At 53.3% G+C, this 12,820-nt stretch overlaps 1 protein-coding gene across 1 annotated transcript in view; it reads left to right on the forward strand.

The window, feature by feature from the left end:
* The window catches only part of GRIK4 (glutamate ionotropic receptor kainate type subunit 4), a gene marked incomplete at its 5' end in the record, with an annotated part of 311,497 nt that overhangs the window by 223,540 nt on the left and 75,137 nt on the right, over nucleotides 1-12,820 (forward strand). Inside the window, one exon of the mRNA XM_082626891.1 lies at nucleotides 6,967-7,074. Coding sequence (XP_082483017.1) covers nucleotides 6,967-7,074 — 108 coding nt within the window. The remainder of the gene's footprint in view (nucleotides 1-6,966; nucleotides 7,075-12,820) is intronic.

Consider the following 12,820-nt stretch of genomic DNA (forward strand, 5'->3'; position numbering starts at 1 on the left):
ACTCTGAAGCAGAAGGACTTGCCAGGCCGTGGAGTTACGTCAGCCTGTCTAGAAGCTGCATCCTGGCAGCGCTGATGCGAAGAAGAATCATCTACACATACATAAAATATTAAATGTTACAGAGCCATGTGCGTACTCACAGAGGCAGGTACAGATGTCTGGAAATCCCTCAGGGTTTTAAAAATGAATCCCTTTTTACCTATTTGGGAGAGAACAAAGCAGCAAAATGACAACCTCAAGTGATTTCTAGAAGCCTGTGGCTGCTCTGGGCAGGACCGCCCAGCTCAGGCGACAGCGGAGGGCTCTCCCCCAGCGGCACAGGGAGAAAGACAGGTGGTGAGCAATGGTCTCATTAATGAATGTATAATGACAGCCCGAGCCAGATGCTCTAAAGGAAAAGAATGTGGTTCGGGGAGAGGTTTGACTTTGGGAGTTAGAGGAAAGGCTTCCTGAAGGTAGTGATTTCTCAGCTGAGGCCTGAGGCTTTAACAGGTATAAACTAGATCAAGGTTTGGAAAACTTCTTTTTATAAAATAGGCCCAGATCGTAAAAATTTAGACTTTGCAGCTTTACTGTTGTAGGTGAGTGCAGTCACAGAAAGTACATCAGTGAATCAGCGTGACTATGTTCCAACAAAACTTTATTTCCTGAAACAGGCAGTGGGCTGGACTGGGCCTGTAGTCCGTGGTCTGCCAACCCCTGAACTAGCTGAAATGGGGCTGGGGGCCAGGGGGTCGGGCAGCAAGGAGAGTCCAGACAGGGAACAGCACGCACAGAGACCCTGGCAGGAAGGCGCTTGTTGCACGTGAATTCATAGGTGTGCCAGGAGCACAGATAAAGCCGGGAAAGATGGTATGAGATGAGCGTGGAGGGTGGGCAGAGGCCAGGCCTCATGGGGCTTGGTGGGCCATGTTAAGGATTTTGGCTTCTATCCTTAAACGAAAGTGGGAGAAGAATTGAAGGGTTTCAGCAGGGGCCGGTGTGATCATGGTTGAGACTTGATAGAGACGGCTGGCTGCTTCTGAGTGGAGAACAGAACAAAGAGAGGCCCCGGGGGATCCTAGTCCAGGGCAAGTTCAGTGGGAGCTTGGATCAGGGTGGAGGGCAGGGAAAGGTGAGACTCGGGGAAATTAAGTGACTTGCTCAGGGTCACCCAGCCCTGAGGTCACAGTGCTGGATGCTAATGCGGTCTCTGGGTGACACACAACCGGGTCTTTCAGCAGGCGATGCCTGCAGTCAGGGCCCCTGGACAAGCATTTCCCATGGTGCATTGCTGAGGGAGTGCCCAGCTTGCTTACGCTGACCCAGGGTCACACGGCAGACCACACTCATTCAACTGTACAGCAGTCACCTCTCCAAGGGACCGTGGGTTGCCCATATCAATGTCGCAGGGTCTGTTCACTAAAGGCCCTAGGCCCCATCAGTACTTTCCTTACAGCAGCTCTTTCAGGCTTGGTCACTTGGTTGCTCAGCCAGGAATCTTGAACACAACTGCTGGAAGGAAAGGACCAATTCAAGACAGATCTCCAAATAGCAGAAGGAAATGACAGTTCACAATCAGAAAAGAGACACTATGAAAAGTAGACAGACTAACTTATGAAAGCACAGAAATGAGGGTGAGAGGCCATCACATTTCAGTAACCAATGAGCAGCACTATGTCACAGGACAGGATAATAATTGGCTTCAAAATGATGACACTGCATGAAGGTAAAGATGTCTACTCTGTTTAAGAGGACAGCAGAGGGGCTTCCCTGGTGGCGCAGTGGTTGAGAGTCCGCCTGCCGATGCAGGGGACACGGGTTCGTGCCCTGGTCCGGGAGGATCCCACATGCTGCGGAGCGGCTGGGCCCATGAGCCATGGCCGCTGAGCCTGCGCATCCGGAGCCTGTGCTCCGAAACGGGAGAGACCACAACAGTGAGAGGCCCGCGTACAGCTAAAAACAACAAAAAAAGAGGACAGCAGAAAGTATAATTCCCTTTGAAAGAATTTTGGGAAATAATACTTGCAAATAAATAATTAAAGCCCTCCCCCCCGCTTTTAGTGCTTAAAGGAGCAACATTATTATTTTTTTATTTGCATTTTATTTTGTTTATTTAATTTTTATACAGCCAGGGAGCAAGATTATTATTAATTTATATGGATTCTGTGTCCTTTGGGGAAGTTGGATAAATGATACTTTCTGTGCACGTGCAAACACATGTCATGTCAGTTACATTTACCTCGATTTTCATATTTGACAAAGCACTTCTAGTTTCTTCTAAGAGCATAGAATCGGTAGTGAGAAGGAATACACATTTGTTTTAAATATTGTGATCGCAATGAAGCAGCACATTGGTTTTTTCCACGCCTCAGCTCTGTGATTCAGGTAAATTATTACCTATGTGGACGTCACTTTCCTTACTTGTAAGTAGGGTGGCAGTGAGATTCGCAAGCATAAACGAGCGCCCAGCACAAGGCTGGTGAGCATGGTGGCACCAGCTTTGCCCGGCCAGCCAGAGCCCGTTATACACTTCTCTTCCCAACTCGGTGTCCCATGACTGCATGTGGGTAGCTTGAAGTCAGCCATGGTGGGCGTGTTTACACCACAGAAGTGGGCAGATAAGACAAGGCCTTTTTTCCTGGAGAGGCAGTTTTTAAACGTTTCCAGCTTGCCACAGGTGGGCCCTCAGCCGCTCTTCATTCCTGCACCCTTGCCTCTCCCTGACATCATGTTTGTCGTCTGAGTTGCTCTATGTGCTTTGCTCGAATCCAGCTTGCATCAGAGTCACTGAAGAGCTGGCTACAATACGTACTGCTAGGTCCTGCTCCTAGACTGTCTGATTTAGTCAGTCTGGAACGAGGCCCAAGAATTTGCATTTCTAACGCTGACGTTGCCTGTGCAGGAACCAAAGTATGAGACACTGGTCTAATCTACTAAACTGGAGTCTACAGTGCAAAGTGTAGGGCACAGAAGAGATTCCCATCTTCTGTCTCAGACGATAGCATGACAAATTCTATGAATACTCACCTAGTTCTTGGCACATATACCATCAGATTTAATCTCCTTAAGAACCCTAGGAAGGGGCTTCCCTGGTGGCGATGGCGCAGTGGTTGAGAGTCCGCCTGCCGATGCAGGGGACACAGGTTCATGCCCCGGTCCGGGAAGATCCCACATGCCACGGAGTGGCTGGGCCCCTGAGCCACGGCTGCTGAGCCTGCGCATCCGGAGCCTGTGCTCCGCAACGGGAGAGACCACGACAGTGAGAGGCCCGCACACTGCAAAAAAAAAAAAAAAAAAGAACCCTAGGAAGTAATCATTACTATTTTAACCCCCATTTTATAGACGGGGAAACTGAGGCTCAGAGGGATTAAGTAACTCACCCAGGGTCACACAACTCATAAGCAGAGAAGCCAAGTTAAAGTCAGGTCCTCCCACTCTGGGGCCATTGCATTCGTGGTACAGACTGTGGGAAGCTCAGTGGTGAGTAGAGGCTGGAGTCAGCATGTCCAGCTGTGCACCCGCAGGGCCACGTCAGCCCAGGGGGTGCCTCTTTCTTACCTGCCTTAAGGTGTTGTATGGGCTTGCAGTGGTGGTGTCCAAATCCATACCCTCTCCTCCCTTCACTGCAACCCCTGGAGTCTCTAAACTGGTGGGAAGGCAAAGCAAGTGGGAGAGGCAGAAAGCACAGAGAGAGGGCCATGGAAAGACACTATTTGAAGCATTATCAAGCTGGCACATGTGGGCATGTGGAAGAGGCTTACAAAGCTGCTGTTCCCGCAGGAGGTTTGGGGGCAGGTGTCAGCGGGGTGGAGCAAGGGAATTGGGCTAGAGACAGAGCCACAGATTGTCGGTGACGAGCGCTGTATCTCCTGCCCACCCCTGGCATGTGTGTGGCATGGAAGATGCCCAGTGGGTGGGGCAATTAGCCTGTATCCCAGGGCGCCTGGCTCTGTCTGCTGCTCTCCTTCCCACTGCCTTTCCTCCGTTAGATTGCTCCGGGCTGCCAAAGCCGCTTTGTTGGATCTGATGAGTTTATTAATTTCTTGGGGGCTAATGGGAGGGTTGGTGGCACATTCATTTCCTGACTGGAGCTTGGGGGCTGATTTGTCTTTTTGCCACGTCCCCAGAGGTGGGTGTGGGAGGCGACATGGCTCAGGCTGTCGGATCTGGGTCTGGGTAAATCATTTCTTTCTCTGGCTTTTGTGGCAACCTATCTACCTCGTGGCTTGGGTCAGACAGGGAGTCTGGAGCTGGGGCAGGCAATTAGTGAAGATTGGGTCCCCTGAGAACAATGGGGGTGGGAAATTGGGGGGGAGCAGGGGAGGTGAGGTCTTGCTGGTCCCGTCGGTGTGAAGTGCATGTTTAGAGGACAGGACTCTGAGACGTTCAGTCCTGTCCCAAACATCCAGATGCTGACATCCGGCCTAATTGTTCTTTATGTCCTTCTGGCCAAATCTGGCCCTTCCTATCCTAGGAGACTGTCAGAAGCCAATTCTAGCCATTTTGAAGAGAGGGAAGCAGCCTCATGTCACCTGACTTTGTGGATGTAAAAACCCAGGAGGGAAAAAGCCGTGTCCATGGTTCTTGCTGTGTGGCCGAGACTCCTTTGAGCCTTTCTCTGGTTGGCCAGGCCTGCTTATGTGGAGGAGCCCTTGGCATCCCCGCCCAAGAGACAGCAGCGGACACGGAAGTCTTGGATTTAGGAGTCCGACAGCTCTGTGTTCAAGCCCGTGCATCACCTGCTAGCCAGGTGACCTTAGGCAAGCCGTTAAACCTCTGAGCCCCAGTTTCCTCGTACATAAAGACATCGTCACTACTCCACAGGCTGGTGGGAGAATTCAAAGAGATGATAGAACACATCCAGCACAAGAGGGGTCCAGTAACTACTGTTCTCCTTCACTTGAAAAGCTAGCTGCTCATCCCTCATCCTCCCCATCTCTCTCCCCTGCAGAGAGAGAGGAGGAGGGGAAGCTCAGGCCATACCCTGACCTGGCTGGTCCCTCCTGTGGGCCCTCCAGAGACCAGAGGACGCTTGCCTACCTCTTGCTACCGACAGCAGCACTCAACCCAAGTGATGGTTTCCCCCGCCTCCAAGTACCGGTCCCTGAGCAGGGTGCCGGGCCGTGAGCATGAGCAAGCCAGCCCCTCACAGGCTAGCCGGGGAGGTGGACAAGTAAACAGAACGTGCAGTAGGACACTGGAAGAGCCAGGCAGGAGAGCCACGAAGGCTTCCTTGGGGAGACTCATCCAGGGTTAAGAGCCCAGGGGTTAAAGCTCAGGTGTCTCAGCTGATGGGGAGGTGACCTCGGGCAAGTTGGGTGGGCTCTTATCTTGGCGTCAGTTTCTTTATCTAGACGGGGCTTCCGGTGTGGATGTGCAGAGGACACGACCTGTAAACTAAAATGAACAGGGGCACGTGCCGCGGTTTTCTGCCCACGCAGAGGTGGAGAAAGCTGCCCAGCCCCCTCCGGTGGCGTCCTTGCTGAGGCTTGGAGAGGGGTTTTTGGTCATCTCTCCTTTGGCAGGTGAAAGACTCACCTGGGGAGACCATCGGGCTCCTGCCTGGACCTGGAGGCATCCAGCCTGGCCCTCCCCTCTTCAAGGTCCAGACCATGACGCCAGGGAGATGGTTACTGCCCCCTGTGACCCCCAACGCTCTGGCCCCGGGGGAGGGGTGTGGGGACCAAGAGTGAGATGTGTCTTTATTGTGGTTGGAGCTTCCACAAGAGGAGCCCAGAGCCCAGCTCTGGTGGGTAGAGCCATGTGGCATCCATGGAACTTGTGAGGGTTTCCCAGGGAAGCTGCCGCTGGTGCCTGGAGATGCCTGGCAGAGGCGGATGTGTGCATTTCGTTGGTTATCTAGCCAGCTATCAGCCATCTCTCCTGGTGGCCCACCTCCAGCACCCAGCAACAGAAATGAGTTGCCAGGGGCTCCAGTTAGTAGAAATGTATTGGTAGCACACACACGCATGTGTAGTTATAGAAAGGGTTCCACTGGGAAAACAAACAAACTCTCTAAAAACCCAATAATGCTGAATTTTGATTTAGGTGACTTTCTAAAATGGGGGAACTGAGTAAGTTGTGGATATTTTCCCCCCTAGGAGTCAAGACAATGGGGAAAAGGAAGGAAACTAGCATTTATTGAGTTTCAGCTTAAATACATTCTCACAATGACCACATAATGTTTCTATTATTCCCATTTTACAGATGAGAAAATACCTTCAGAGAGGTTCAGTCATTTCTGGGTTTACTCAGTGGAGAGCCATGCTCCTGGGTCTGGCTGAACAATGTAACCTCGAACTGGCACATGCATGATCTCAGCTGGTTCTGCGAAGGCGGAGCAGACGTTACTGCCCCCATTTATAGCTGGGGAAACTGAGACTCGGAAAGATCGAAGTAACTTGCCTAGGTTCTTGCAGCCAGCAAAGTGAATCCACCAGGACTAGAGCCTGGTCTTCCTTCCCTCTTCTGGTTCATCCGTCCACTGAACCATTCAGCAAACATTTATTGAAGAGCCTAGGAAAGGCCAGTTCTCTCCAGAAGCCGTTCTGGTTCTTATTTAGATAATGAGGCTTATTGAAGGCAGACTGTAGCGAAAGGGAAGGCTCTGTCCTGCCTCCAGATGACACAACTCCACGGGCCCCCTTCCCTTCTGGGTGAGAGAGCATCCCTGAACTGCATTGCATTCCTGATTTCTTTTTCCATTTTCCTCTTCCACCTCTCTCTTAAGTCTTCCCCTCCCCTCGCAGTCTCCGCACCCACCCCTGACCCCCACAAACCCTGGTAGCTCCGCCCTGGTCCCACCCCTCTGCTCTGCACTCTGCATCCCTCCCTCCTTCTGTGACGTACATGTACCCCCGCCAGAGGCAGGGGACCGACCTCTCAGCTCCCCCAGCCCTGGAGGCCCGCAGGACCTCAACACCCCAGCTCCCCAGCCTCCTCCTCCCCCCACCCCTTCCCAGCCTGTCTCCTTGGTCTCCTCAGATTGGCCAGTGGCACGTGGCAGACGGCCTCAGCATGGACAGCCGCCTCTACGCCTCCAACGTCTCCGACAGTCTCTTCAACACCACCCTGGTCGTCACCACCATCCTGGTAAGCGGGTGCCCCCTGGGCCTCCCAGCTGCCGCTCTCCGGGGTGCCTCCTCCATCTCCAGGCGTTCCGAGCCTCCCCGTGAACAGAAGATGGGAGCTCTAATCACAGCACGGAGGCCAATTTATGACAGTGTAATTAAACTCAAGTTGCTGTTTCATATGGAAATGATATCTGATGAGTTCCAAAGCAGCTGGGGAAGCAGGATGGGGTGGCAAGACAGCACAGTTGGTGGATGCCTCTTCCAGGGGCACCCTGACAGCCAGGGCAGCTGTGCACAGCCAAGGGCAGGGCGCCTAGGACACGCGGGAGAAGTCCCCCAGGGTGGCTCCGACTCTCAAGACAGCCTGCTTTGCTTGGTGCCTGCTTGAACAAGTTGCATCCCTGGCAGTGGACACCTGAATCTCAGTGGGTTTTCATGGCCTATTTCTTCATTTCCAGATGATCAAAAGAAAGTTCTCAATCTATAGAGCAAGGGACCATCTGCCTTTTTTATTTGATTCAGTTCTCTTCGACAATTACCAAGCCCTTCCCGCGTGGGCCAGGCACTGTGCTCATTCTTAGAGACACGAAGCTGAGTAAGACTCAGTCTCTGTCCTCAAACAGGCTGTAATTTATTAGATGGCACGAATCAAGTGCGTTCACGGCCCAAGTCATCTTCTTCTCCCCTCCCCCCATCCCTGAAGACTTCAGGTTTTAAAAGATTTGTCCGTTAACCAACTGCATGTATTAAGTAATTACTAGTTTGCCCCCTTCCCCCACCTCCTTTTAACCAATCAAAAACCTACTTCCCTGCCGGGCCCAGCATCTTATCCACAGGAGGTAATCAGTGTGGCCGCACTGATGGAATCCCAGCCCCAAACAGACTCGACTATTAGCCTGTTCAGCCTATTGTGCTGTTGCTAACTGTGCAAGGTTTGGAAACGTGTCCCTTTCTTTCAGGCCTTCAAGATAATTAAAAGAGCTCAGGGACCTCCATCACTACATTCATGAACTCCTGGGGCTCAGGAGCCCTGCACTGAAATAACTGATCCCCCGTGAGCAGAGCAGGATAAAAGCCAGGAAAGAGGCACATGCCTAGCGCCATGGGGGGTGAACGAGAGAGAGGTCCCATGCCATCGGGGAGGTCAGCAAAGCCTTCCGAGGAGAGGGACATTGAGGATGGGCCCCCAAAGACAGGGCTGATGAGGAGGGAGAAGTGAACTAAGGAGAGTGTTGTCAGGCACTCAGGAAATGCTAAAAAGTGCAGGTTTCTAGGAAATGGGCATTGGTAGAGGGGGCAAGGCCTGAGGCTGAAGAAGTGGGCTGGGTCCGTAATGCTTAGGGACCTGAATGTCAAGCTTGTGAGTTTTCCCTTCATTTGGTACGAGACAGGGGGTCACCAAATATTTTCATTCATTCATTGAGTGAATTTGTGGGGGGCACTCCTGTGTGCTGGGTGCTGTTCTAGGTGCTCAGGTGTAGACAGAGCTGAGGAAGGGGAGAGGGGCTGCTGGCTTCACTGAGAAGGGCAGATCCGAGTAGAGACCTGATGAGGTGAGGTGACAACCACGTGGCCGTCTGGGAAGGAACATTCCAGGCAGAGGGAACAAAGCAAGGGATGGAGAAGGCAGTTCCAGCTCGCAGGGTTTTAGCCCCTCCCCATCTCAGCCCAACCTGAGCTCATCTGAACCAATGTGGAAATATCAGCAGGATTTGGGGGTGGGGGGGTGTCACCAAGCCCCTGAGACCTGGGAGCGCCTGGCTGAGCTGCAGCGACGCTGACCGGCAGTCCTGGCCGAGTGGGGGCAACACGTGCACAATTGCCATGACCTGCTCCGCCTCTGAAGGACTTCCTGAGTCTGTCACCTGCTGTCCATCCTCAAGCACATGCCTTAACATAGGTGTAGCCACCTCTTCACTGGAGCTGCGTGTGGCCTCCTCAAAGGCCCCCTTCTCACTTGTTCAGTCTGTCTCTCCCGAGCCCCGCCCTTCTGGCTGCGCCGTCATTCTAAAATCAGAGCCATCCTGTCATTCCCTCACTTCAGTGCTGCCCAGGAGCGACCGGCCACGAGCTTGGAATATAAACCCCTCGTCCTCGAGCCCAGCCTGCTGTACCTGCTTCCTCTCCATGCCACGTGGGGTCTGGCAGCACTGGACTGCCTGACACTTCCTCACTGCGTCATGCTGTTCCCTGCCTCTGTACATGCTGTTCCCTCTGCCTGGAATACCCTCTCTGTGAATTCCTGTTTCCACCTGGAAATACTTGTACAGCCTTCACAGCTTGGCTCTGATGTCCCCTCTTCCGTGAGGTCTTCCCTCACCTGCCTCCTGCCTGCTCCCTGCCTCTCGCATTTTGTACACACCTTTCTCCTATTAGAGGTGGCGTTACATCTCTACCTCCCCTTCCAGAATGAGGGCTCCTGAAAGACTGGGGGGCCTGACACAAAGTAGGAGCCTGATAATTACAAGTTTCTTTTCTTTTTCTTTTTCTTTTTTTTTTTTTTTTTTTTTTGGCTGTGTTGGGTCTTCGTTGTTGTGTGCGGGCTTTCTCTAGTTGCGGTGAGTGGGGGCTACTCTTCGTTATGGTGCGCAGGCTTCTCATTGCAGTGGCTTCTCTTGTTGCGGAGCACGGGCTCTAGGCATGCAGGCTTCAGTAGTTGTGGCACGCGGGCTCTGTAGTTGTGGCACGTGGGTTCAGTAGTTGTGGCACACGGGCTCAGTAGTTGTGGCTCGCGGGCTCTAGAGCACAGGCTCAGTAGTTGTGGCGCACGGGCTTAGTTGCTCCCCGGCATGTGGGATCTTCCCGAACCAGGGCTCAAACCCGTGTGCCCTGCATTGGCAGGCGGATTCTTAACCACTGCACCACCAGGGAAGTTCCTGATGATTAGAATTTGAATGAAGGAATTCCTTCCTACAGGGTCAGAGATGTCCCTTAAAAGCCAGTTAAGAGTTTGAGAGAGAAATGGGGACATTGCCGGGTTGTACTTCCTGCCTTTCCAGGACTGGAATTGGACGGGGCTCAGAGCTCTGGCACAGGCCCACGGGGACACTGAGACCGCAGGGTCATGCTTCTAGACTGGGAAAGTCAGTCTGACCCTGCTTGTGTGTGCCTGTGTGTGAGTACATGCACGCACACGGTTGTTCACATATGCACACGTGTGCTCATGAGGGTGGGGAAGGACACTTTTGTGTCAGGCGACATTTAAAAACATGGCCAGTATGATTCCAATGAGAACCTTCTCTCGTGCATGTGTGTAGAAGTCAGTAACTCTTACCAGGAAGGATTACCTTAATTTAGTCCCTGGGGGCCATTTGGGGGATCTCCTTGGCAAATGGTTATCTGAATGATTTATCCCTTAAAACTCAGCACACAGGCCTGTTGCATCCTGCTCCTGTCAGGGTGCAGTTGGGACTTGTGAGCGATTTATTGGTTAACGCCGGCAAATACACAGAATTAGCCGCAGCTCCCACCCCTAGAACACACCCCTGCATCAGACCCCAGGTTAAGCACTCTGCCCACATCACTGCCTGCCAGGACAGGGCTCCAGGCCAGCATGCGGCCCCCAGACCCTCCAAAGTGCCAGTGAGTACCGCCCCCTCCCACACGGTTCCTCCCTCCAACACTGGCCTCCTGTTTATTTACTCTAAATATGTCAGTGAATTTTAAATTAACTTAAGTGCAGAGAGTTCTCGGGGAGAAGAGCTTTGTGACACTCCTTGGGATCGTTAAAGATACCCTGGGAGGTTGCCTTCCAACCCAGGCGTGGAAATGCCCAGCCAAGCCCTGTCGCTGAGGCCATTTCAGCACTTTTCACCCACGCAATCCACAAGTGCTGGATGCTGGGGCCGGGTGGGGGCCCCAGAGACAAGGAGGAGTCTGTCCCAGCCTCCACGTACGTTCTACCTGCGAGCCGGCACGTGTAGGAGGACGAATAAGGACTGTGTGGAGGCCTGGCTGCGAGTGCGGAAGGGGTTCTGAGAAGTGGGTTGGGGTCAGAGGCGGGATGGGACCCCAGGGACAGAGATGAGTTAGGTTAAGCCAAAGCAGGACAAAGAGAGGCCCGTGAGCTGAGGACAGTGTGTGTGGAAGTCAGGGAGCGTGGCCCCATTTCACGGACACGACAGCGCACTTGACCATGAACCAGAGGCACATCACCTTCAACTTGGAGCTCCCTCTCCCTGGCACGGACCCTCCGACCTTCCCCTCTTCCGCTTCATCACACCCACAAGACCGCTCTCCCGCTTCCTCCCTTTGCGGCCTCTGGCCCGTCTGGTTCCCCATCTTCCCCAGCCCAGAAGCCCCTTCCAGCTTGAGCTCAGCAAACCAGCAGTTCAGCACTTCCCTCTGTTGGCTTCTAGAATTGACCCCACCATGATGCTCAGCCATATCCCCTCCTGCCCGTCCCCGAGTCCAACTGTCCTTGCAAGCCCTGCGCCCAGCTGCCCAGCTGCATTCAGCCTCCTGACTCAGCTGGGCCTGGGCAACCCTGTACCCCTCTCTGCTCACCCCACATCGTGTTCCCCGAGGAAACCTTTCCAGGCGCCAAGCCTTCCCTCCTACCTGCCCCCAGCTCTGGGGGCTGGCACGGTTCCGTACCTTGGGCCTCCTCCCTCCATCTCTGTACCCACATCCATGCTCTTCACCTTACCCCCAGGCCCACTTCCCATGTTGACCTAGACCTGGCTCTCCCGGGACTTTGCTGCACTGACTAGCCTTCTCTTTCTTCCTTTTCTCATCTCTCCTTTTCTAAGGATTCCTCCCTTTGTACCTACACCTGTACTCTGGTCCCTCCCATCCTAAGACACCATCGCTACCACCTTACCTACACCCTCCTATTTAGGGGATCATCCATCAAGGGATTGGTGGATACTGGGCATCCTCCAAGCCTGTTGCAGGCAGAGGAGGAACTGAGGTTTGGAGAGAGACGTGACCGGTAGCAGTTGGGTGGAGAAGCTCTGCCAGCTTTTGTCTCTGAACTTCTCAACATCCTGGTCGGCCCTCACCCGTGCACCTCTCTTACACACCCGTCCTTGCGGGGTTCTGCCATCCCCTGCCCCCTCCCCACCCCAACCTGCCTTTGAAGGTCTCCAGGGACACGTGACCCAGATGCCCTTTCACAGCCCTGCTTTCTCTTTGTGGGAATGTCTGCCTTCTCCTGCTTGAAACCCTTTCCTCCTTGACCTTCATGACCACATCTTCCTGACTGTTAGCTCTTCTGGCTGCTTCTGCTTTGGCCTCCTCTACGGCTGCTCTTCCTTTTCCCCCTCCCTAAGATCAGGTCTTATCCTTCTGCTGTCCTTCCCCCCGATGGTCTCTCATATGCTGCAGCTTCAGCCACCGGCTCGATCCGGAGGCTGCCCCACATCTCTGCCCCCGATCCTGCCCTCACCCAATATTCCAACATTCAGTCGGATGTTCCCTCCTGGATCTCAGATTCAACAACCAGCACCTCAGATTCAACATGTTCCAAAACCTCTTCCTTTTCAAACCATCCATGGCCATGATGACATCATCCTTGGTCATCTGCTCAGGCTCCAAGGGTCTGAGGACCTTACCCTCTGTGCCTCACACCCAACCTGGCATCAAGCCTGACCCTCTCTGTGATTCTTCAGCTTTGCAATCCAATCTGACCCCAAGCACGGCTCAGGACTCAGCATCCCGTATCAGGAGAGGGTCCGTCCTCACTCCCAGACCTCTCTCTTGCTATATAATATTCTTTACTCACATCCTTAAGTCTTTAAAACCCTTAGCGCTTCCCTGTTATA

Source organism: Mesoplodon mirus, assembly GCF_964341445.2.
Source record: "Mesoplodon mirus genome assembly, chromosome: 7".
NCBI classification, from domain to species: Eukaryota; Metazoa; Chordata; class Mammalia; order Artiodactyla; family Ziphiidae; genus Mesoplodon; species Mesoplodon mirus.